This window comes from Salvelinus alpinus, chromosome 11 (genome assembly GCF_045679555.1).
Source record: "Salvelinus alpinus chromosome 11, SLU_Salpinus.1, whole genome shotgun sequence".
NCBI lineage: Eukaryota > Metazoa > Chordata > Actinopteri > Salmoniformes > Salmonidae > Salvelinus > Salvelinus alpinus.
The window spans coordinates 73,835,821-73,861,094 of record NC_092096.1 but is presented as its reverse complement, the minus strand read 5'-3'; the positions used below and the strand labels follow the sequence as shown (position 1 = coordinate 73,861,094).

The following is a 25,274-nucleotide window of genomic DNA, read 5'->3' as shown; positions in this document are numbered from 1 at the left end:
AGAGAGGGGGAGGAGGGGGAGGAGAGGGAGAGAGGGGGGACGAGAGAGAGAGAGAGGAGAGGGAGAGAGAGAGAGAGAGGGGGAGGAGAGGGAGAGAGGGGGGGACGAGAGGGAGAGAGAGGGGGAGGAGAGGGAGAGAGAGGGGGAGGAGAGGGAGAGAGAGAGGGAGAGAGAGAGGGGGAGGAGAGGGAGAGAGAGAGGAGAGAGGAGAGAGAGAGGATGTACAGGACAAAATACTAGTTATGTTTCAAGATGTTTCGATACGTACAGTTGAAGGGTCAAGTCTCTTCTTCTATGAGAAAACGATAGAGTGAAATGACAAGAGAGATACAGTTGAAGTCAGAAGTTTACATACACTTATGTTGGAATCATTAAAACTTGTTTTTCAACCACTCCACAAATGTCTTGTTAACAAACTATAGTTTTGGCAAGTCAGTAAGGACATCTACTTTGTGCATGACACAAGTCGTTTTTCCAACAATTGTTTACAGATTATTTCACTTATAATTCACTGCATCACAATTCCAGTGGGTCAGAAGTTTACATACACTAAGTTGACTGTGCCTTTAAACAGCCTGGAACATTCCAGGAAATTATGTCATGACTTTAGAAGCTTCTGATAGGCTAATTGGCATAGTTTGAGTCAATTGGAGGTGTACCTGTGGATGTATTTCAAGGCCTACCTTCAAACTCAGTGCCTCTTAGCTTGACATCATGGGGAAAATCAGAAGAAATCAGCCAAGACCTCAGAAAAAACATTGTAGAACTCCACAAGTCTGGTTCATCCTTGGGAGGAATTTCCAAACGCCTGAAGGTTCCACGTTCATCTGTACAAACAATAGTACGCAAATATAAACACCATGGGACCACGCAGCCGTCATACCGCTCAGGAAGGAGATGCGTTCTGTCTCCTAGAGATGAACGTACTTTGGTGCGAAGAGTGCAAATCAATCCCAGAACAACAGCAAAGGACCTTGTGAAGATGCTGGAGGAAACAGGTACAAAAGTATCTATATGCACAGCAAAACGAGTCCTATCTCGACATAACCTGAAAGGCCGCTCAGCAAGGAAGAAGCCACTGCTCCAAAACCGCCATAAAAAAGCCAGACTACGGTTTGCAACTGCACATGGGGACAAAGATTGTACTTTCTGGAGAAATGTCCTCTGGTCTGATGAAACAAAAATAGAACTGTTTGGCCATAATGACCATCGTTATGTTTGGAGGAAAAAGGGGGAGGCTTGCAAGCTGAAGAACACCATCCCAACCATGAAGCACGGGGGTGGCAGCATCATGTTGTGGGGGTGCTTTGCTGCAGGAGGGACTGGTGCACTTCACAAAATAGATGGCATCATGAGGCAGGAAAATTATGTGGATATATTGAAACAACATCTCAAGACATCAGTCAGGAAGTTAAAGCTTGGTTGCAAATGGGTCTTCCAGGTAGACAATGACCCCAAGCATACTTCCAAAGTTGTGGCAAAATGGCTTAAGGACAACAAAGTCAAAGTATTGGAGTGGCCAGCACAAAGCAATGACCTCAATCCTATAGAACATTTGTGGGCAGAACTGAAAAAGTGTGTGAGTGCAAGGAGGCCTACAAACCTGACTCAGTTACACCAGCTCTGTCAGGAGGAATGGTCCAAAATTCACCCAACTTATTGTGGGAAGCTTGTGGAAGGCTACACGAAACGTTTGACCCAAGTTAAACAATTTAAAGGCAATGCTACCAAATACTAATTGAGTGCATGTAAACTTCTGACCCACTGGCAATGTGATGAAAGAAATAAAAGCTGAAATAAATAATTCTCTCTACTATTATTCTGACATTTCACATTCTTAAAATAAAGTGGTGATCCTAACTGACCTAAGACAGGGAATTTTTACTAGGATTAAATGTTAGGAATTGTGAAAAACTGAGTTTAAATATATTTGGCTAAGGTGTACGTAAACTTCCGACTTTCACATTATGTGACCCAAAAAATCTAAATGTAATCAATTTTAAATTCAGGCTGTAACAACAACAACAATAACAACAACAACATTTGGAAAAAGTCAAGCGAATACTTTCTGAAGGCACTGTACATTTTATTTATTTTATTTAACCTTTATTTAACTTAATAGTTGTTTCATTTATTTAACTTGGCAAGTCAGTTAAGAACAAATGTCTTATTTACAATGACGGCCTACCAAAAGGCAAAAGGCCTCCTGCGGGGACGGGGACCTTTAATAAAATCAAATATTAAATAAATGCAATATAAATATATGACAAAACACACATCACAGCAAGAGAAACAACACAACACTACATAAAGAGAGACCTAAGACAACAACATAGCAAGGCAGCAACACATGACAACACAACATGGTAGCAACACAACATGACAACAACATGGTAGCAACACAACATGGTAGCAGCACAAAAGCATGGTACAAGCATTATTGGGCAAAGTGAACAGCACAAAGGTCAAGAAGGTAGAGGCAACAATACATCACACAAAGCCGCCACAACTCTCAGTAAGAGTCCATGATTGAGTCTTTAAATGAAGAGATTGAGATAAAACTGTCCAGTTTGAGTGTTTGTTGCAGCTCGTTCCAGTCGCTAGCTGCTGTGAACTGAAAAGAGGAGCGACCCAGGGATGTGTGTGCTTTGGGGACCTTTAACAGAATGTGACTGGCAGAACGGGTGTTGTATGTGGAGGATGAGGGCTGCAGTAGATATCTCAGATAGGGGGGAGTGAGGCCTAAGAGGGTTTTATAAATAAGCATCAACCAGTGGGTCTTGCGACGGGTATACAGAGATGACCAGTATACAGAGGAGTATAGAGTGCAGTGATGTGTCCTATAAGGAGCATTGGTGGCAAATCTGATGGCCGAATGGTAAAGAACATCTAGCCACTCGAGAGCACCCTTACCTGCCGATCTATAAATTACATCTCTGTAATCTAGCATGGTCATCTGAATCAGGGTTAGTTTGGCAGCTGGAGTAAAAGAGGAACGATAGAGGAAACTAAGTCTAGATTTAACTTTAGCCTGCAGCTTTGATATGTGCTGAGAGAAGGACAGTGTACCGTCTAGCCATACTCCCAAGTACTTGTATGAGGTGACTACCTCAAGCTCTAAACCCTCAGAGGTAGTAATCACACCTGTGGGGAGAGGGGCATTCTTCTGACCAAACCACATGACCTTTGTTTTGGAGGTGTTCAGAACAAGGTTAAGGGTAGAGAAAGCTTGTTGGACACTAAGAAAGCTTTGTTGTAGAGCATTTAACACAACATCCAGCGAGAGGCCATTGATCAAATGGACTTTGTCTCATGCAAATGAATGTTGATTTATAATTATGCAGACGAACAATGTGAAATATTGTGATTAGTATATCTGCATAATCACTGTTATCCAACTGATGTTCTCCCCTTTCCATCATCATGTGAACCCCGTTCATTGCTGCTCGCAGCTATATTCCATTCCACTCCACTCGCTTTGGATATGTAAACATACACTGAGTGTACAAAACATTAGGAACACCTTTCACCTTTCACCTTTCACCTTTCTAATATTGAGTTGCCCTCAGAAAAGCCTCAATTCGTCCGGGCATGAACTCGAAAAGTGTCGAAAGCTGGGATGCTGGCAGAAAGCATTACACAGGGATGCTGGCAGAAAGCGTTACACAGGGATGCTGGCAGAAAGCATTACACAGGGATGCTGGCAGAAAGCGTTACACAGGGATGCTGGCAGAAAGCGTTACACAGGGATGCTGGCAGAAAGCGTTACACATGGATGCTGGCAGAAAGCATTACACAGGGATGCTGGCAGAAAGTGTTACACAGGGATGCTGGCAGAAAGCGTTACACAGGGATGCTGGCAGAAAGCATTACACAGGGATGCTGGCAGAAAGCGTTACACAGGGATGCTGGCAGAAAGCGTTACACAGGGATGCTGGCAGAAAGCGTTACACAGGGATGCTGGCAGAAAGCGTTACACAGGGATGCTGGCAGAAAGCGTTACACAGGGATGCTGACAGAAAGCGTTACACAGGGATGCTGGCAGAAAGCGTTACACAGGGATGCTGGCAGAAAGCGTTACACAGGGATGCTGGCAGAAAGCGTTACACAGGGATGCTGGCAGAAAGCGTTACACAGGGATGCTGGCAGAAAGCGTTACACAGGGATGCTGGCAGAAAGCGTTACACAGGGATGCTGGCAGAAAGCGTTACACAGGGATGCTGGCAGAAAGCGTTACACATGGATGCTGGCAGAAAGCATTACACAGGGATGCTGGCAGAAAGCATTACACAGGGATGCTGGCAGAAAGCATTACACAGGGATGCTGGCAGAAAGCATTACACAGGGATGCTGGCAGAAAGCATTACACAGGGATGCTGGCAGAAAGCATTACACAGGGATGCTGGCCCATGTTGACTCAAGTTGGCTGGATGTCCTTTGGGTGGTGGACCATTCTTGATGCACACAGGAAACTGTTGAGTGTGAAAAACCCAGCAGCGTTGTAGTTCTTGACACAAACCAAGTGCACCTGGCACCTACTACCAGACCCTGTTCAAAGGCATTTAAATCTTTTGTCTTGTCCATTCACCCTCTGAATGACACACATACACGTCTCAATTGTCACAAGGCTTAAAAATCCTTCTTTAACCCGTCTCCTCCCCTTCATCTACACTGATTGAAGTGGATTTAACAAATTACATCAGTAAGGGATCATCGCTTTCACCTAGTTAGTCTATGTCATGTTCCTAATGTTTTTGTACACTCAGTGTATGTGACCCATGACAATAAAGGCCCTTTGAATTTAATTGAATTGAGAGAGAGAGCGAGAGAGAGCGAGAGAGAGAGAGAGAGAGAGGAGGGTTAATTACATTTGACCCCCCCTTTGTTTTTACAATGCTGAATTTAATTGAGAGAGAGAGAGAGAGAGAGAGAGAGAGAGAGAGAGAGAGAGAGAGAGAGAGACAGAGAGAGAGAGAGAGACAGAGACAGAGACAGAGAGAGAGAGAGAGACAGAGACAGAGACAGAGACAGAGACAGAGACAGAGACAGAGACAGAGACAGAGACAGAGACAGAGACAGAGACAGAGACAGAGAGAGAGAGAGAGAGAGAGAGAGAGAGAGAGAGAGAGAGAGAGAGAGAGAGAGAGAGGAAGGTTAATTACATTTGACCCCCCCCTCCCCCCTTTGTTTTTACACTGCTGCTACTCGCTGTTTATTATCTATGGATAGTCACTTTACAAATTACCTCTACTAACCTGTACCCCCGCACATTGACTCGGTACCGGTACCCCCTGTCTATAGCCTCATTATTGTAAATATCTTGTTTTACTTTTATTTATTTTTTAACTTTTTTTAACTAGGCAAGTCAGTTAAGAACAAATTCTTATTTTCAATGACGGCCTAGGAACAGTGGGTTAACTGGTCTAGGAACAGTGGGTTAACTGGTCTAGGAACAGTGGGTTAACTGGTCTAGGAACAGTGGGTTAACTGTCTTGTTCAGGGGCAGAACGACAGATGTTTACCTTGTCAGCTCGGGGATTCGATCCAGCAACCTTTCGGTTACTGGCCAACCGCTCTAACCGATTTTTACATTTAAAATGTTACTTTAGTTTATTTAGTAAATATTTTCTTGAACTGCATTGTTAGTTAAGGGCTCGTAAGTAAGCATTTCACGGTAAGGTCTACACCTGTTGTACTCAGCATTTCACGGTAAGGTCTACACCTGTTGTATTCAGCATTTCACGGTAAGGTCTACACCTGTTGTATTCAGCATTTCACGGTAAGGTCTACACCTGTTGTATTCAGCATTTCACGGTAAGGTCTACACCTGTTGTATTCAGCATTTCACGGTAAGGTCTACACCTGTTGTACTCAGCATTTCACGGTAAGGTCTACACCTGTTGTATTCAGCATTTCACGGTAAGGTCTACACCTGTTGTATTCAGCATTTCACGGTAAGGTCTACACCACTTGTATCAGGCATTTCACGGTAAGGTCTACACCAGTTGTATTCGGCGCATTTGACAAATAAAATGTGATTTGATTAGATTATAGGTAGTTAGGTAGTGGCGTTTGATTGGACCAGGAATCATCTGCCTCACAAACACACCGCTTGACAAAGTCTTAGCCAATTACGCTATAGAGTAGAAAAGGTTTTGAAGTGATAGCAAAGTCAGACATTTGAAGCTGGTGAGTGAGTTTACAAACCCACGTCCGCCACACACACACAGACTTACTGCAGTTGTTACGGGCATCACACGGAGTAGAGGGACAGCTGGGCTGGCCAGGAGCACACGCACCCTTCACTGAGAGAGACACATTTTACTTAGTTAGTAAGAGTGAGTGAGTGAGTGAGTGAGTGAGTGAGTGAGTGAGTGAGTGACAGAGAGTGAGTGACAGAGAATGACTGAGAGAGTGACAGAGAGTGACTGAGAGTGAGTGAGTGAGTAAGTGAGTGAGTGAGTGAGTGAGTGAGTGAGTGAGTGACAGAGAGTGAGTGAGTGACAGAGAGTGAGTGAGTGAGTGAGTGAGTAACAGAGAGTGAGTGAGAGAGTGAGTGAGTGACAGAGAGTGACTGAGAGAGTGACTGAGAGAGTGACTGAGAGAGTGACTGAGAGAGTGACTGAGAGAGTGACTGAGTGAGTGACTGAGTGAGTGACTGAGTGAGTGTGTATGTGTACCATGAAGGACATTGTTGGTGTGTACCATGTGTATGCCATGTGATAGAGTGCGTGCATATCACTTTACGAGGACATGACTGCGTTTTCGTCTTTTGAGCTTCTTAGCCATGAAATCTATGCAGCCAATCACTTTTTATAGCTACTGTTTACAGGCCTCCTGGGCCGTATACAGCGTTCCTCACTGAGTTCCCTGAATTCCTATCGGACTTTGTAGTCACGGCAGATAATTTTCTAATATTTTGTGACTTTAATATTCACATGGAAAAGTCCACAGAGCCACTCCAAAAGGCTTTCGGAGCCATCATGGACTCAGTGGGTTTTGTCCAACATGTCTCTGGACCTATTCACTGCCACAGTCATACTCTGGACCTACTCACTGCCACAGTCATACTCTGGACCTACTCACTGCCACAGTCATACTCTGGACCTACTCACTGCCACAGTCATACCCTGGACCTACTCACTGCCACAGTCATACCCTGGACCTACTCACTGCCACAGTCATACTCTGGACCTACTCACTGCCACAGTCATACTCTGGACCTACTCACTGCCACAGTCATACTCTGGACCTACTCACTGCCACAGTCATACTCTGGACCTACTCACTGCCACAGTCATACTCTAGACCTACTCACTGCCACAGTCATACTCTGGACCTACTCACTGCCACAGTCATACTCTGGACCTACTCACTGCCACAGTCATACTCTGGACCTACTCACTGCCACAGTCATACTCTGGACCTACTCACTGCCACAGTCATACTCTGGACCTACTCACTGCCACAGTCATACTCTGGACCTACTCACTGCCACAGTCATACTCTGGACCTACTCACTGCCACAGTCATACTCTGGACCTACTCACTGCCACAGTCATACTCTGGACCTACTCACTGCCACAGTCATACTCTGGACCTACTCACTGCCACAGTCATACTCTGGACCTACTCACTGCCACAGTCATACTCTGGACCTACTCACTGCCACAGTCATACTCTGGACCTACTCACTGCCACAGTCATACTCTGGACCTACTCACTGCCACAGTCATACTCTGGACCTACTCACTGCCACAGTCATACTCTGGACCTACTCACTGCCACAGTCATACTCTGGACCTACTCACTGCCACAGTCATACTCTGGACCTACTCACTGCCACAGTCATACTCTGGACCTACTCACTGCCACAGTCATACTCTGGACCTACTCACTGCCACAGTCATACTCTGGACCTACTCACTGCCACAGTCATACTCTGGACCTACTCACTGCCACAGTCATACTCTGGACCTACTCACTGCCACAGTCATACTCTGGACCTACTCACTGCCACAGTCATACTCTGGACCTACTCACTGCCACAGTCATACTCTGGACCTACTCACTGCCACAGTCATACTCTGGACCTACTCACTGCCACAGTCATACTCTGGACCTACTCACTGCCACAGTCATACTCTGGACCTACTCACTGCCACAGTCATACTCTGGACCTACTCACTGCCACAGTCATACTCTGGACCTACTCACTGCCACAGTCATACTCTGGACCTACTTTTTGACCCGTGGAATAAATGTTCTGGATATAAATGTAAATGTTTTTCCTCATAATCCTGGACTATCGGACCAGCATCTTATTAGATCCCAACCAAGGGTTATTAAAAGCTGTGCTAAAAAATCTCACACAACCCAAAGATTCCTAGATGCCCTTCAGACTCCCTCCACCTACCCAAGGACGTCGGAGTAGAAAAATCAGTTAACCACCTAACTGAGGATCTAAATTTAACCTTGCGTAATACCCTAGATGCAGTTGCACCAGTAAAAACAAGATAGAAATTGTCACAAGAAACTAGCTCCCTTGTATACAGAAAATACCTGAATACCTAAATACCTAAATGCCCTGAAGCAAGCTTCCAGAAAATTGGAATGAAACTGGAAGTCTTCTAACTAGCTTGGAAAGACAGTACCGTTCAATATCAAAGAGCACTCACAGCTGCTCGATCACCTTACTTTTAAAAATTGTTTGAAGAGAATAAAAACTAAAATATATATATTTTTCATACTGTCGAAAAGATAACTAAAAAGCAGTATTCCCCCCAAGTGAAGATGGTGTTCAATTCATGAACTTCTTAGACGAAAACAAATGACGGAATCCTCTTTGAATCTGCGTATTTCTCCAAAGCTAAGTTGTCCTGAGTCCGCACAGAACTGCCAGGACCTAGGATCAATGGAGATACTCACATTTTTTTAAATCCTGTATCTCTCGACACATTTAACCATGGAAAGATGACTGGGAATATGGCCGAATACAAAACAGTGTAGTTATTCCCTCCGCAAGGCAATCAAACAAGCAAAATGTCGTTATAGAGACAAAGTGGAGTCGCAATTCAACGGCTCAGACACGAGACTTATGTGGCAGGGTCTACAGGCAATAACAGAGTACAAAAGGAAAACCAGCCACGTCGCGGACACCGACGTCACGCTTCCAGAAAGATAAACTAAACAACTTCTTCGCCCGCTTTGAGGATAATGCAGTGCCACCAACGCAGGTGCTACAACAAGGACTGTGGGTTCTCCGTGGCTGACGTGAGTAAGACATTTAAACGTGCTAACCCTCGCAAGGCTACCGGCCCAGACGGCATCCCTAGCCGCGTCCTCAGAGCATGCGCAGACCAGCTGGCTGGTGTATTTACAGACATATTCAATAGCTCCCTATCTCAGTCTGCTGTGACCACATGCTCAGGATGGCCACACCATTGTTCCTGTACCCAAGAAAGCAAAGGTAACTGAAGTAAATGACACTCACTTCTGTCATCATGAAGTGCTTTGAGAGACGAGGTTGGAGTCTGTTTGATTGAGTGTGTGGACAGGTGTCTTTTATACAGGTAACGAGTTCAAACAGGTGCAGTTAATACAGGTAATGAGAGCCGGAATTCCTGTGAGAGCCGGAATTCCTACTGGTTGGCAGGTGATCAAATACTTATGTCATGCAATAAAATGCAAATTAATTACTTAAAAATCATACAATGTTATTTTCTGGATTTTTGTTTTAGATTCCGTCTCTCACAGTTGATGTGTACCTATGATAAAAATTACAGACCTCTACATGCTTTGTAAGTAGGAAAACCTGCAAAATCGGCAGTGTATCAAATACTTGTTCTCCCCACTGTATTTATAAGTATATTGTATATATTCTTATTCCAATCATTAACTTAGATGTGTGTGTATTAGGTGGTTGTTGTGGAATTGTTAGATTACTTGTTGATATTGCTGCACTGTCGGAACTAGAAGCACAAGCATTTAGCTACACTAAGACTGTGTGTGTGTGTTATCAGACTGTGTGTGTGTGTGTGTTATCAGACTGTGTGTGTGTGTGTTATCAGACTGTGTGTGTGTGTGTGTTATCAGACTGTGTGTGTGTGTGTTATCAGACTGTGTGTGTGTTATCAGACTGTGTGTGTGTGTGTGTGTTATCAGACTGTGTGTGTGTGTGTTATCAGACTGTGTGTGTGTGTTATCAGACTGTGTGTGTGTGTGTGTTATCAGACTGTGTGTGTGTGTGTTATCAGACTGTGTGTGTGTGTGTTATCAGAATGTGTGTGTTATCAGACTGTGTGTGTTATCAGATCAGACTGTGTGTTTTATCAGACTGTGTGTGTTATCAGACTGTGTGTGTTATCAGACTGTGTGTGTTATCAGAATGTGTGTGTTATCAGACTGTGTGTGTTATCAGACTGTGTGTGTTATCAGACTGTGTGTGTTATCAGACTGTGTGTGTTATCAGACTGTGTGTGTGTGTGTGTGTTATCAGACTGTGTGTGTGTGTGTTATCAGACTGTGTGTGTGTGTGTTATCAGACTGTGTGTGTGTGTGTTATCAGACTGTGTGTGTGTGTTATCAGACTGTGTGTGTGTGTGTGTTATCAGACTGTGTGTGTGTGTGTTATCAGACTGTGTGTGTGTGTGTTATCAGAATGTGTGTGTTATCAGACTGTGTGTGTGTGTGTGTGTGTTATCAGAATGTGTGTGTTATCAGACTGTGTGTGTGTGTGTTATCAGACTGTGTGTTTTATCAGACTGTGTGTGTTATCAGACTGTGTTTTATCAGACTGTGTGTGTTATCAGACTGTGTTTTATCAGACTGTGTGTGTTATCAGACTGTGTTTTATCAGACTGTGTGTGTTATCAGACTGTGTGTGTTATCAGACTGTGTGTGTTCTTACTCTGAGTACAGTTTTCCTCGTCACTGCCGTCCTTGCAGTCATCTTCTCCGTCACATCTGAAGGCACTGGGAACACACTGACCATTCCTACATTCCAACAGACCCTGTGACTTACAGGCTACGGAGAGATGAGAGAGGGGAGATGAGAGAGAAAGGGTTAGGAAGAGACTGACCATTCCTACATTCCAACAGACCCTGTGACTTACAGGCTACGGAGAGATGAGAGAGGGGAGATGAGAGAGAGAGAGAGGTTAGGAAGAGACTGACCATTCCTACATTCCAACAGACCCTGTGACTTACAGGCTACGGAGAGATGAGAGAGGGGAGATGAGAGAGAAAGGGTTAGGAAGAGACTGACCATTCCTACATTCCAACAGACCCTGTGACTTACAGGCTACGGAGAGATGAGAGAGGGGAGATGAGAGAGGTTAGGAAGAGACTGACCATTCCTACACTTCAACAGACCCTGGGACTTACAGCAGAGAATGACAATATCATAATAGCATGGAAGTTGTGGCTCGAAGTAGTTCGGTTTTTACAATAAATGTAATGTAATAAAATGATACAAATAATAGTATATAGCTGTGATAATCTGATGTGACTAACGATAATAACAAAGATAACGTCATTAAAGGAATTAAACGATACTGAAGATGTGCTAACGATAGTAGTGATAATGATGCTAATGTTGACTTACAGCAGTTCAGTTCGTCACTCTTGTCCAGACAGTCATGATCTCCATCACACACCCAGTCCCTGGTAACACATCTCCCATCCTCACAGCGGTGCTCCCTAACTGGGTCACACACTGACACAGAGAATAGAGTATGAGACTTGACGGGACTCTACAGGACTCCACAGGGCTCTATAGGACTCTACCAGTCCCTGAAGGACTCAACCGGACTCTGCTAGTCTCTACAGGACCTCCACAGGATCTCTACATTGCTGAACTAGTCTCTACCATTCTTTACTAGGCTCTACCAGTCTCTACGGGACTCTACTGTGCTCTATGGGACTCTAGAGGACTCTGCTGGACTGTACCGGGCCCTACAGGACTCCACAGAGCTCTACTGGACCCTACCGGATTCTAATGGAATCTACCGGGCTCCGCACGACTCTACTGGGCTCCTAATGGGGATCCTTAATAAACCCCAGGAAGAGTAGCCTCTGCCTTGACAGGAACTAATTGGGATCCATAATAAATACAAATACCGGGACTCTACTAGATCTCTACTCTACTGGATCTCTACTCTACTGGATCTCTACTCTACTGGCCCTCTACTCTACTGAATCTCTACTCTACTGAATCTCTACTCTACTGAATCTCTACTCTACTGAATCTCTACTGGATCTCTACTCTACTGGATCTCTACTCTACTGGATCTCTACTCTACTGGATCTCTACTCTACTGGATCTCTACTCTACTGGATCTCTACTCTACTGGATCTCTACTCTACTGGCCCTCTACTGGATCTCTACTCTACTGAATCTCTACTCTACTGAAACTCTACTCTACTGAATCTCTACTCTACTGAAACTACTGATACTCTACTGGATCTCTACTCTACTGAATCTCTACTCTACTGAATCTCTACTCTACTGAATCTCTACTCTACTGAATCTCTACTCTACTGAATCTCTACTCTACTGAAACTCTACTGAAACTCCACTCTACTGAAACTCCACTCTACTGGATCTCTACTCTACTGGCCATCTACTCTACTGGATCTCTACTCTACTGGATCTCTACTCTACTGGATCTCTACTCTACTGGATCTCTACTCTACTGACCCTCTACTCTACTGACCCTCTACTCTACTGGCCCTCTACTCTACTGGATCTCTACTCTACTGGATCTCTACTCTACTGGATCTCTACTCTACTGACCCTCTACTCTACTGACCCTCTACTCTACCGGATATCTACTCTACCGGATCTCTACTCTACCGGATCTCTACTCTACTGACCCTCTACTCTACTGGATCTCTACTCTACCGGATCTCTACTCTACCGGATCTCTACTCTACCGGATCTCTACTCTACCGGCCCTCTACTCTACCGGCCCTCTACTCTACCGGCCCTCTACTCTACCGGCCCTCTACTCTACCGGATCTCTACTCTACCGGATCTCTACTCTACCGGCCCTCTACTCTACTGGATCTCTACTCTACTGGCCCTCTACTCTCTACCGGCCCTCTACTCTACCGGCCCTCTACTCTACCGGATCTCTACTCTACCGGATCTCTACTCTACTGGCCCTCTACTCTACTGGCCCTCTACTCTACTGGCCCTCTACTCTACTGGCCCTCTACTCTACTGGCCCTCTACTCTACTGGATCTCTACTCTACTGGATCTCTACTCTACTGGCCCTCTACTCTACTGGCCCTCTACTCTACTGGCCCTCTACTCTACTGGCCCTCTACTCTACTGGCCCTCTACTCTACTGGCCCTCTACTCTACTGGATCTCTACTCTACTGGATCTCTACTCTACTGGCCCTCTACTCTACTGGCCCTCTACTCTACTGGATCTCTACTCTACTGGATCTCTACTCTACTGGATCTCTACTCTACTGGATCTCTACTCTACTGACCCTCTACTCTACTGACCCTCTACTCTACTGACCCTCTACTCTACTGGATCTCTACTCTACTGGATCTCTACTCTACTGGATCTCTACTCTACTGGATCTCTACTCTACTGGCCCTCTACTCTACTGGCCCTCTACTCTACTGGCCCTCTACTCTACTGGATCTCTACTCTACTGGCCCTCTACTCTACTGGATCTCTACTCTACTGGATCTCTACTCTACTGGATCTCTACTCTACTGGATCTCTACTCTACTGGATCTCTACTCTACTGACCCTCTACTCTACTGGATCTCTACTCTACTGGATCTCTACTCTACTGGATCTCTACTCTACTGGATCTCTACTCTACTGGATCTCTACTCTACTGGATCTCTACTCTACTGGATCTCTACTCTACTGACCCTCTACTCTACTGGATCTCTACTCTACTGGATCTCTACTCTACTGGATCTCTACTCTACTGGCTCTCTACTCTACTGGATCTCTACTCTACTGACCCTCTACTCTACTGACCCTCTACTCTACTGGATCTCTACTCTACTGGATCTCTACTCTACTGGCCCTCTACTCTACTGGATCTCTACTCTACTGGATCTCTACTCTACTGGATCTCTACTCTACTGACCCTCTACTCTACTGACCCTCTACTCTACTGGATCTCTACTCTACTGGATCTCTACTCTACTGGCCCTCTACTCTACTGGCCCTCTACTCTACTGGATCTCTACTCTACTGGCCCTCTACTCTACTGGATCTCTACTCTACTGGATCTCTACTCTACTGGATCTCTACTCTACTGGATCTCTACTCTACTGGATCTCTACTCTACTGGCCCTCTTACTCTACTGAATCTCTACTCTACCGGATCTCTACTCTACTGGATCTCTACTCTACTGGCCCTCTACTGGATCTCTACTCTACTGAATCTCTACTCTACTGAAACTCTACTGAATCTCTACTCTACTGAATCTCTACTCTACTGAAACTACTGATACTCTACTGGATCTCTACTCTACTGAATCTCTACTCTACTGAATCTCTACTCTACTGAATCTCTACTCTACTGAATCTCTACTCTACTGAAACTCTACTGAAACTCCACTCTACTGAAACTCCACTCTACTGGCCATCTACTCTACTGGATCTCTACTCTACTGGATCTCTACTCTACTGGATCTCTACTCTACTGACCCTCTACTCTACTGACCCTCTACTCTACTGGCCCTCTACTCTACTGGATCTCTACTCTACTGGATCTCTACTCTACTGACCCTCTACTCTACTGACCCTCTACTCTACCGGATATCTACTCTACCGGATCTCTACTCTACCGGATCTCTACTCTACTGACCCTCTACTCTACTGACCCTCTACTCTACCGGATCTCTACTCTACCGGATCTCTACTCTACCGGCCCTCTACTCTACCGGATCTCTACCGGCCCTCACTCTACCGGATCTCTACTCTACCGGCCCTCTACTCTACCGGATCTCTACTCTACCGGATCTCTACTCTACTGGCCCTCTACTCTACTGGATCTCTACTCTACTGTATCTCTACTCTACTGGATCTCTACTCTACTGGCCCTCTACTCTACTGGCCCTCTACTCTACTGGCCCTCTACTCTACTGGCCCTCTACTCTACTGGCCCTCTACTCTACTGGCTCTCTACTCTACTGGCTCTCTACTCTACTGGCCCTCTACTCTACTGGCCCTCTACTCTACTGGCCCTCTACTCTACTGGCCCTCTACTCTACTGGCCCTCTACTCTACTGGATCTCTACTCTACTGGATCTCTACTCTACTGGCCCTCTACTCTACTGGATCTCTACTCTACTGGATCTCTACTCTACTGGATCTCTACTCTACTGACCCTCTACTCTACTGACCCTCTACTCTACTGGATCTCTACTCTACTGGCCCTCTACTCTACTGGATCTCTACTCTACTGGATCTCTACTCTACTGGATCTCTACTCTACTGGATCTCTACTCTACTGGCCCTCTACTCTACTGGCCCTCTACTCTACTGGCCCTCTACTCTACTGGCCCTCTACTCTACTGGATCTCTACTCTACTGGCCCTCTACTCTACTGGATCTCTACTCTACTGGATCTCTACTCTACTGGATCTCTACTCTACTGGATCTCTACTCTACTGACCCTCTACTCTACTGGATCTCTACTCTACTGGATCTCTACTCTACTGGATCTCTACTCTACTGGATCTCTACTCTACTGGATCTCTACTCTACTGGATCTCTACTCTACTGACCCTCTACTCTACTGACCCTCTACTCTACTGGATCTCTACTCTACTGGATCTCTACTCTACTGGATCTCTACTCTACTGGATCTCTACTCTACTGGATCTCTACTCTACTGGATCTCTACTCTACTGACCCTCTACTCTACTGACCCTCTACTCTACTGGATCTCTACTCTACTGGATCTCTACTCTACTGGCCCTCTACTCTACTGGCCCTCTACTCTACTGGATCTCTACTCTACTGGCCCTCTACTCTACTGGATCTCTACTCTACTGGATCTCTACTCTACTGGATCTCTACTCTACTGGATCTCTACTCTACTGGATCTCTACTCTACTGGCCCTCTTACTCTACTGAATCTCTACTCTACCGGATCTCTACTCTACTGGATCTCTACTCTACTGGCTCTACTCTACTGGATCTCTACTCTACTGGCCCTCTACTGGATCTCTACTCTACTGAATCTCTACTCTACTGAAACTCTACTGAATCTCTACTCTACTGAATCTCTACTCTACTGAAACTACTGATACTCTACTGGATCTCTACTCTACTGAATCTCTACTCTACTGAATCTCTACTCTACTGAATCTCTACTCTACTGAATCTCTACTCTACTGAAACTCTACTGAAACTCCACTCTACTGAAACTCCACTCTACTGGCCATCTACTCTACTGGATCTCTACTCTACTGGCCCTCTACTCTACTGGCCCTCTACTCTACTGGCTCTCTACTCTACTGGCTCTCTACTCTACTGGCCCTCTACTCTACTGGCCCTCTACTCTACTGGCCCTCTACTCTACTGGCCCTCTACTCTACTGGCCCTCTACTCTACTGGCCCTCTACTCTACTGGATCTCTACTCTACTGGATCTCTACTCTACTGGCCCTCTACTCTACTGGCCCTCTACTCTACTGGATCTCTACTCTACTGGATCTCTACTCTACTGGATCTCTACTCTACTGACCCTCTACTCTACTGACCCTCTACTCTACTGACCCTCTACTCTACTGGATCTCTACTCTACTGGCCCTCTACTCTACTGGATCTCTACTCTACTGGATCTCTACTCTACTGGATCTCTACTCTACTGGACTCTCTACTCTACTGGCCCTCTACTCTACTGGCCCTCTACTCTACTGGCCCTCTACTCTACTGGATCTCTACTCTACTGGCCCTCTACTCTACTGGATCTCTACTCTACTGGATCTCTACTCTACTGGATCTCTACTCTACTGGATCTCTACTCTACTGGATCTCTACTCTACTGACCCTCTACTCTACTGGATCTCTACTCTACTGGATCTCTACTCTACTGGATCTCTACTCTACTGGATCTCTACTCTACTGGATCTCTACTCTACTGGATCTCTACTCTACTGACCCTCTACTCTACTGGATCTCTACTCTACTGGATCTCTACTCTACTGGATCTCTACTCTACTGGATCTCTACTCTACTGGATCTCTACTCTACTGGATCTCTACTCTACTGGATCTCTACTCTACTGGATCTCTACTCTACTGACCCTCTACTCTACTGACCCTCTACTCTACTGGATCTCTACTCTACTGGATCTCTACTCTACTGGCCCTCTACTCTACTGGCCCTCTACTCTACTGGATCTCTACTCTACTGGCCCTCTACTCTACTGGATCTCTACTCTACTGGATCTCTACTCTACTGGATCTCTACTCTACTGGATCTCTACTCTACTGGATCTCTACTCTACTGGCCCTCTTACTCTACTGAATCTCTACTCTACCGGATCTCTACTCTACTGGATCTCTACTCTACTGGCCCTCTACTGGATCTCTACTCTACTGAATCTCTACTCTACTGAAACTCTACTGAATCTCTACTCTACTGAATCTCTACTCTACTGAAACTACTGATACTCTACTGGATCTCTACTCTACTGAATCTCTACTCTACTGAATCTCTACTCTACTGAATCTCTACTCTACTGAATCTCTACTCTACTGAAACTCTACTGAAACTCCACTCTACTGAAACTCCACTCTACTGGCCATCTACTCTACTGGATCTCTACTCTACTGGATCTCTACTCTACTGGATCTCTACTCTACTGGATCTCTACTCTACTGACCCTCTACTCTACTGACCCTCTACTCTACTGGCCCTCTACTCTACTGGATCTCTACTCTACTGGATCTCTACTCTACTGGATCTCTACTCTACTGACCCTCTACTCTACTGACCCTCTACTCTACCGGATATCTACTCTACCGGATCTCTACTCTACCGGATCTCTACTCTACCGGATCTCTACTCTACTGACCCTCTACTCTACCGGATCTCTACTCTACCGGATCTCTACTCTACCGGCCCTCTACTCTACCGGCCCTCTACTCTACCGGATCTCTACTCTACCGGATCTCTACTCTACCGGCCCTCTACTCTACCGGATCTCTACTCTACCGGATCTCTACTCTACCGGCCCTCTACTCTACCGGCCCTCTACTCTACTGGATCTCTACTCTACTGGATCTCTACTCTACTGGATCTCTACTCTACTGGCCCTCTACTCTACTGGCCCTCTACTCTACTGGCCCTCTACTCTACTGGCCCTCTACTCTACTGGCCCTCTACTCTACTGGCTCTCTACTCTACTGGCTCTCTACTCTACTGGATCTCTACTCTACTGGCCCTCTACTCTACTGGCCCTCTACTCTACTGGCCCTCTACTCTACTGGCCCTCTACTCTACTGGCCCTCTACTCTACTGGCCCTCTACTCTACTGGCCCTCTACTCTACTGGATCTCTACTCTACTGGATCTCTACTCTACTGGCCCTCTACTCTACTGGCCCTCTACTCTACTGGATCTCTACTCTACTGGATCTCTACTCTACTGGATCTCTACTCTACTGACCCTCTACTCTACTGACCCTCTACTCTACTGGATCTCTACTCTACTGGATCTCTACTCTACTGGATCTCTACTCTACTGGCCCTCTACTCTACTGGATCTCTACTCTACTGGATCTCTACTCTAATGGCCCTCTACTCTACTGGATCTCTACTCTACTGGATCTCTACTCTACTGGATCTCTACTCTACTGACCCTCTACTCTACTGACCCTCTACTCTACTGGATCTCTACTCTACTGGATCTCTACTCTACTGGATCTCTACTCTACTGGCCCTCTACTCTACTGGATCTCTACTCTACTGGATCTCTACTCTAATGGCCCTCTACTCTACTGGCCCTCTACTCTACTGGCCCTCTACTCTACTGGATCTCTACTCTACTGGATCTCTACTCTACTGGATCTCTACTCTACTGGATCTCTACTCTACTGGATCTCTACTCTACTGGATCTCTACTCTACTGACCCTCTACTCTACTGGATCTCTACTCTACTGGATCTCTACTCTACTGGATCTCTACTCTACTGGATCTCTACTCTACTGGATCTCTACTCTACTGACCCTCTACTCTACTGGATCTCTACTCTACTGGATCTCTACTCTACTGACCCTCTACTCTACTGGATCTCTACTCTACTGGATCTCTACTCTACTGGATCTCTACTCTACTGGATCTCTACTCTACTGGATCTCTACTCTACTGGATCTCTACTCTACTGACCCTCTACTCTACTGACCCTCTACTCTACTGACCCTCTACTCTACTGGATCTCTACTCTACTGGATCTCTACTCTACTGGATCTCTACTCTACTGGCCCTCTACTCTACTGGCCCTCTACTCTACTGGCCCTCTACTCTACTGGATCTCTACTCTACTGGCCCTCTACTCTACTGGATCTCTACTCTACTGGATCTCTACTCTACTGGATCTCTACTCTACTGACCCTCTACTCTACTGACCCTCTACTCTACTGACCCTCTACTCTACTGGCCCTCTACTCTACTGGATCTCTACTCTACTGGATCTCTACTCTACTGGATCTCTACTCTACTGGCCCTCTACTCTACTGGCCCTCTACTCTACTGGCCCTCTACTCTACTGGCCCTCTACTCTACTGGCCCTCTACTCTACTGGATCTCTACTCTACTGGATCTCTACTCTACTGGATCTCTACTCTACTGGATCTCTACTCTACTGGATCTCTACTCTACTGACCCTCTACTTTACTGACCCTCTACTCTACCGGATATCTACTCTACCGGATCTCTACTCTACCGGATCTCTACTCTACCGGATCTCTACTCTACTGACCCTCTACTCTACTGACCCTCTACTCTACCGGATATCTACTCTACCGGATCTCAACTCTACCGGCCCTCTACTCTACTGGATCTCTACTCTACTGGATCTCTACTCTACTGGCCCTCTACTCTACTGGATCTCTACTCTACTGGCCCTCTACTCTACTGGATCTCTACTCTACTGGCCCTCTACTCTACTGGCCCTCTACTCTACTGGCCCTCTACTCTACTGGCCCTCTACTCTACTGGATCTCTACTCTACTGGCCCTCTACTCTACTGGATCTCTACTCTACTGGCCCTCTACTCTACTGGATCTCTACTCTACTGGCCCTCTACTCTACTGGCCCTCTACTCTACTGGCCCTCTACTCTACTGGCCCTCTACTCTACTGGCCCTCTACTCTACTGGCCCTCTACTCTACTGGCCCTCTACTCTACTGGCCCTCTACTCTACTGGCCCTCTACTCTACTGGCCCTCTACTCTACTGGATCTCTACTCTACTGGATCTCTACTCTACTGGCCCTCTACTCTACTGGATCTCTACTCTACTGGCCCTCTACTCTACTGGCCCTCTACTCTACTGGCCCTCTACTCTACTGGCCCTCTACTCTACTGGCCCTCTACTCTACTGGCCCTCTTCTCTACTGGCCCTCTACTCTACTGGCCCTCTACTCTACTGGCCCTCTACTCTACTGGATCTCTACTCTACTGGATCTCTACTCTACTGGCCCTCTACTCTACTGGCCCTCTACTCTACTGGCCCTCTACTCTACTGGCCCTCTACTCTACTGGCCCTCTACTCTACTGGCCCTCTACTCTACTGGCCCTCTACTCTACTGGCCCTCTACTCTACTGGCCCTCTACTCTACTGGCCCTCTACTCTACTGGCCCTCTACTCTACTGGCCCTCTACTCTACTGGCCCTCTACTCTACTGGATCTCTACTCTACTGGCCCTCTACTCTACTGGCCCTCTACTCTACTGGCCCTCTACTCTACTGGCCCTCTACTCTACTGGCCCTCTACTCTACTGGCCCTCTACTCTACTGGCCCTCTACTCTACTGGCCCTCTACTCTACTGGATCTCCACTCTACTGGCCCTCTACTCTACTGGCCCTCTACTCTACTGGCCCTCTACTCTACTGGCCCTCTACTCTACTGGCCCTCTACTCTACTGGCCCTCTACTCTACTGGATCTCTACTCTACTGGATCTCTACTCTACTGGATATCTACTCTACTGGCCCTCTACACTACTGGCCCTCTACTCTACTGGCCCTCTACTCTACTGGATCTCTACTCTACTGGCCCTCTACTCTACTGGCCCTCTACTCTACTGGCCCTCTACTCTACTGGATCTCTACTCTACTGGCCCTCTACTCTACTGGCCCTCTACTCTACTGGCCCTCTACTCTACTGGCCCTCTACTCTACTGGCCCTCTACTCTACTGGCCCTCTACTCTACTGGCCCTCTACTCTACTGGCCCTCTACTCTACTGGCCCTCTACTCTACTGGCCCTCTACTCTACTGGATCTCTACTCTACTGGATCTCTACTCTACTGGCCCTCTACTCTACTGGCCCTCTACTCTACTGGTTTGTGTGTGAGTGTGTGTATTCTGTGTGTGAATGTGTGTATTCTGTGTGTGTGTGTGTGTGTGTGTGTGTGTGTGTGTGTGTGTGTGTGTGTGTGTGTGTGTGTGTGTGTGTGTGTGTGTGTGTGTGTGTGTGTGTGTGTGTGTGTGTGTGTGTGTGAATTATGTGTGTGTGTGTGTGTATTCTGTGTGTGAGTGTGTTTGTGTGTGTATTTTGTGTGTGTGTGTGTGTATTTTGTGTGGGAGTATGTGTGTGTGTGTGTGTGTGTGTATTCTGTGTGTGTGTGTATTCTGTGTGTGAGTGTGTGTGTGTGTGTGTATTTTGTGTGTGTGTGTATTCTGTGTGTATGTGTGTGTGTGTGTGTGTTCTCACCACAGCTGTGCTCATCGCTGAGATCTCCACAGTCATCGTACCCATCACACACCATAGAGGGAGACACACAGCGTCCCGTCCCACACCTAAACTGCTCTTCTCCACACACTGGGAGGGGGGCGGGGGGGGGGAGAAAGGAGACCACGTTACGTTGGATTGACCAGTGATTCATTCAGCTGTTTCTCAAATTATATGGTGGGAGTGTTGTTGAATGATGTCAGGGGGACGGGGGGGGGTTGTTGAATGATGTCGGGGGGAGGGGGGGGGGGGGGAGTGTTGTTGAATGATGTCCGGGGGGGGGGTGTTGTTGAATGATGTCCGGGAGGGGGAGGGGAGTGTTGTTGAATTATATCCGGGGGGGGGGGGGGGGGTTGTTGAATGATGTCGGGGGGAGGGGGGGGGAGGAGTGTTGTTGAATGATGTCCGGGGGGGGGGGGGGTGTTGTTGGATGATGTCCGGGGGGGGGAGGGGGGGAGTGTTGTTGAATGATATCCGGGGGGGGGGGGGGGGGGGTTGTTGAATGATGTCGGGGGGAGGGGGGGTTGTTGAATGATATCCGGGGGGGGGGGGGGGGGGGTGTTGTTGAATGATGTCCGGGAGGGGGAGGGGGGGAGTGTTGTTGAATGATATCCGGGGGGGGGGTTGTTGAATGATGTCGGGGGGAGGGGGGGGGGGGGGTGTTGTTGAATGATGTCCGGGGGGGAGGGTGTGTTGTTGAATGATGCCCGGGGGGGAGGGAGTGTTGTTGAATGATGTCCGGGGGGGGGGGGTGTTGTTGAATGATGTCCGGGAGGGGGAGGGAGTGTTGTTGAATGATGCCCGGGGGGGGAGGGTGTGTTGTTGAATGATGCCCGGGGGAGGGGAGGGAGTGTTGTTGAATGATGTCCGGGGGGGGGGGGGAGTGTTGTTGAATGATGTCCGGGGGGGAGGGAGTGTTGTTGAATGATGTACGGGGAGGAGGGTGGGTGGGGTGTTGTTGAATGATGTCAGGGGGGGGGGGGAGTGTTGTTGAATGATGTCTGGGGGTGGGGGGGGGAGTGTTGTTGAATGATGTCCGGGGGGGAGGGGGGGAGGGAGAGAACATTCTCCCTCCTCCCTTCCTGTCCTCCCTCTCCAGTCGTCCACAACATTCCAAGGATCCCTCCCTACACCCTCATTAGGTGGCTTTGACGACCAGCTGCCACACACAAAACACACACACCGAACATACACACACCGAACATACACACAACAAACACACACAAAAAACACACACAACAAACACACACACAAGCATGAATGTACACATCAAACATTCACACACACATGTACACACATTAAACACACAAATGAGCATGTAGACACACCAAACATTTACAAGTAACATTAAGTGAATATATAAAGTGGATATATATATATACTGTATATGTTATAGTCAGTGGTGGCTGGTGGCTTTAAATCGGAAGATGGGCTAGAGCTGTTTCGGTGACTGTATTACCGCCGCAGCGGCAATAAAATCCCATGTGACCGTTGAGTCATGATAATCTCATTTTACGTACTCTGGACATGTGTTAGGAGTACCCAACTCGCTTGAGGAGGGCTCTCTTGTCCCTCCATCAGGTCCTAAGGGCCTGGTACTCAGGGTTCTCTTGTCCCTCCATCAGGTCCTAAGGGCCTGGTACTCAGGGCTCTATTGTTCCTCCATCAGGTCCTAATGACCTGGTACTCAGGGCTCTATTGTCCCTCCATCAGGTCCTAATGGCCTGGTACTCAGGGCTCTATTGTTCCTCCATCAGGTCCTAATGGCCTGGTACTCAGGGCTCTATTGTTCCTCCATCAGATCCTAATGGCCTGGTACTCAGGGCTCTATTGTCCCTCCATCAGGTCCTAATGGCCTGGTACTCAGGGCTCCATTGTCCCTCCATCAGGTCCTAATGGCCTGGTACTCAGGGCTCTATTGTCCCTCCATCAGGTCCTAATGACCTGGTACTCAGGGATCTATTGTCCCTCCATCAGGTCCTAATGGCCTGGTACTCAGGGATCTATTGTCCCTCCATCAGGTCCTAATGACCTGGTACTCAGGGCTCTATTGTCCCTCCATCAGGTCCTAATGGTCTGGTACTCAGGGCTCTATTGTCACTCCATCAGGTCCTAATGGCCTGGTACTCAGGGCTCTATTGTCCCTCCATCAGGTCCTAATGACCTGGTACTCAGGGCTCTATTGTCCCTCCATCAGGTCCTAATGACCTGGTACTCAGGGCTCTATTGTTCCTCCATCAGGTCCTAATGGCCTGGTACTCAGGGCTCTATTGTTCCTCCATCAGGTCCTAATGACCTGGTACTCAGGGCTCTATTGTCCCTCCATCAGGTCCTAATGACCTGGTACTCAGGGATCTATTGTCCCTCCATCAGGTCCTAATGGCCTGGTACTCAGGGCTCTATTGTCCCTCCATCAGGTCCTAATGACCTGGTACTCAGGGCTCTATTGTCCCTCCATCAGGTCCTAATGGCCTGGTACTCAGGGCTCTATTGTCACTCCATCAGGTCCTAATGGCCTGGTACTCAGGGCTCTATTGTCCCTCCATCAGGTCCTAATGACCTGGTACTCAGGGCTCTATTGTCCCTCCATCAGGTCCTAATGACCTGGTACTCAGGGCTCTATTGTCCCTCCATCAGGTCCTAATGGATTGGTACTCAGTGCTCTATTGTTCCTCCATCAGGTCCTAATGGCCTGGTACTCAGGGCTCTATTGTTCCTCCATCAGGTCCTAATGACCTGGTACTCAGGGCTCTATTGTCCCACCATCAGGTCCTAATGACCTGGTACTCAGGGATCTATTGTCCCTCCATCAGGTCCTAATGGCCTGGTACTCAGGGCTCTATTGTCCCTCCATCAGGTCCTAATTAACTGGTACTCAGGGCTCTATTGTCCCTCCATCAGGTCCTAATGGTCTGGTACTCAGGGCTCTATTGTCACTCCATCAGGTCCTAATGGCCTGGTACTCAGGGCTCTATTGTCCCTCCATCAGGTCCTAATGGCCTGGTACTCAGGGCTCTATTGTCCCTCCATCAGGTCCTAATGGCCTGGTACTCAGGGCTCCATTGTCCCTCCATCAGGTCCTAATGGCCTGGTACTCAGGGCTCTATTGTCCCTCCATCAGGTCCTAATGACCTGGTACTCAGGGATCTATTGTCCCTCCATCAGGTCCTAATTGCCTGGTACTCAGGGCTCTATTGTCCCTCCATCAGGTCCTAATGACCTGGTACGCAGGGCTCTATTGTTCCTCCATCAGGTCCTAATGGTCTGGTACTCAGGGCTCTATTGTCACTCCATCAGGTCCTAATGGCCTGGTACTCAGGGCTCT

At 47.2% G+C, this 25,274-nt stretch overlaps 1 protein-coding gene across 1 annotated transcript in view; it reads right to left on the bottom strand.

Annotated features, from left to right (window-relative positions):
• corin (corin, serine peptidase) overlaps window positions 1–25,274 on the bottom strand; it is a 165,288-nt gene that overhangs the window by 24,681 nt on the left and 115,333 nt on the right. The window contains exons 7-10 of the mRNA XM_071334237.1: window positions 21,932–22,039; window positions 11,606–11,716; window positions 10,910–11,026; window positions 6,237–6,305 (exon numbers count right to left, since the gene is read on the bottom strand). Of these exons, the coding sequence (XP_071190338.1) occupies window positions 6,237–6,305; window positions 10,910–11,026; window positions 11,606–11,716; window positions 21,932–22,039 (405 nt within the window). The remainder of the gene's footprint in view (window positions 1–6,236; window positions 6,306–10,909; window positions 11,027–11,605; window positions 11,717–21,931; window positions 22,040–25,274) is intronic.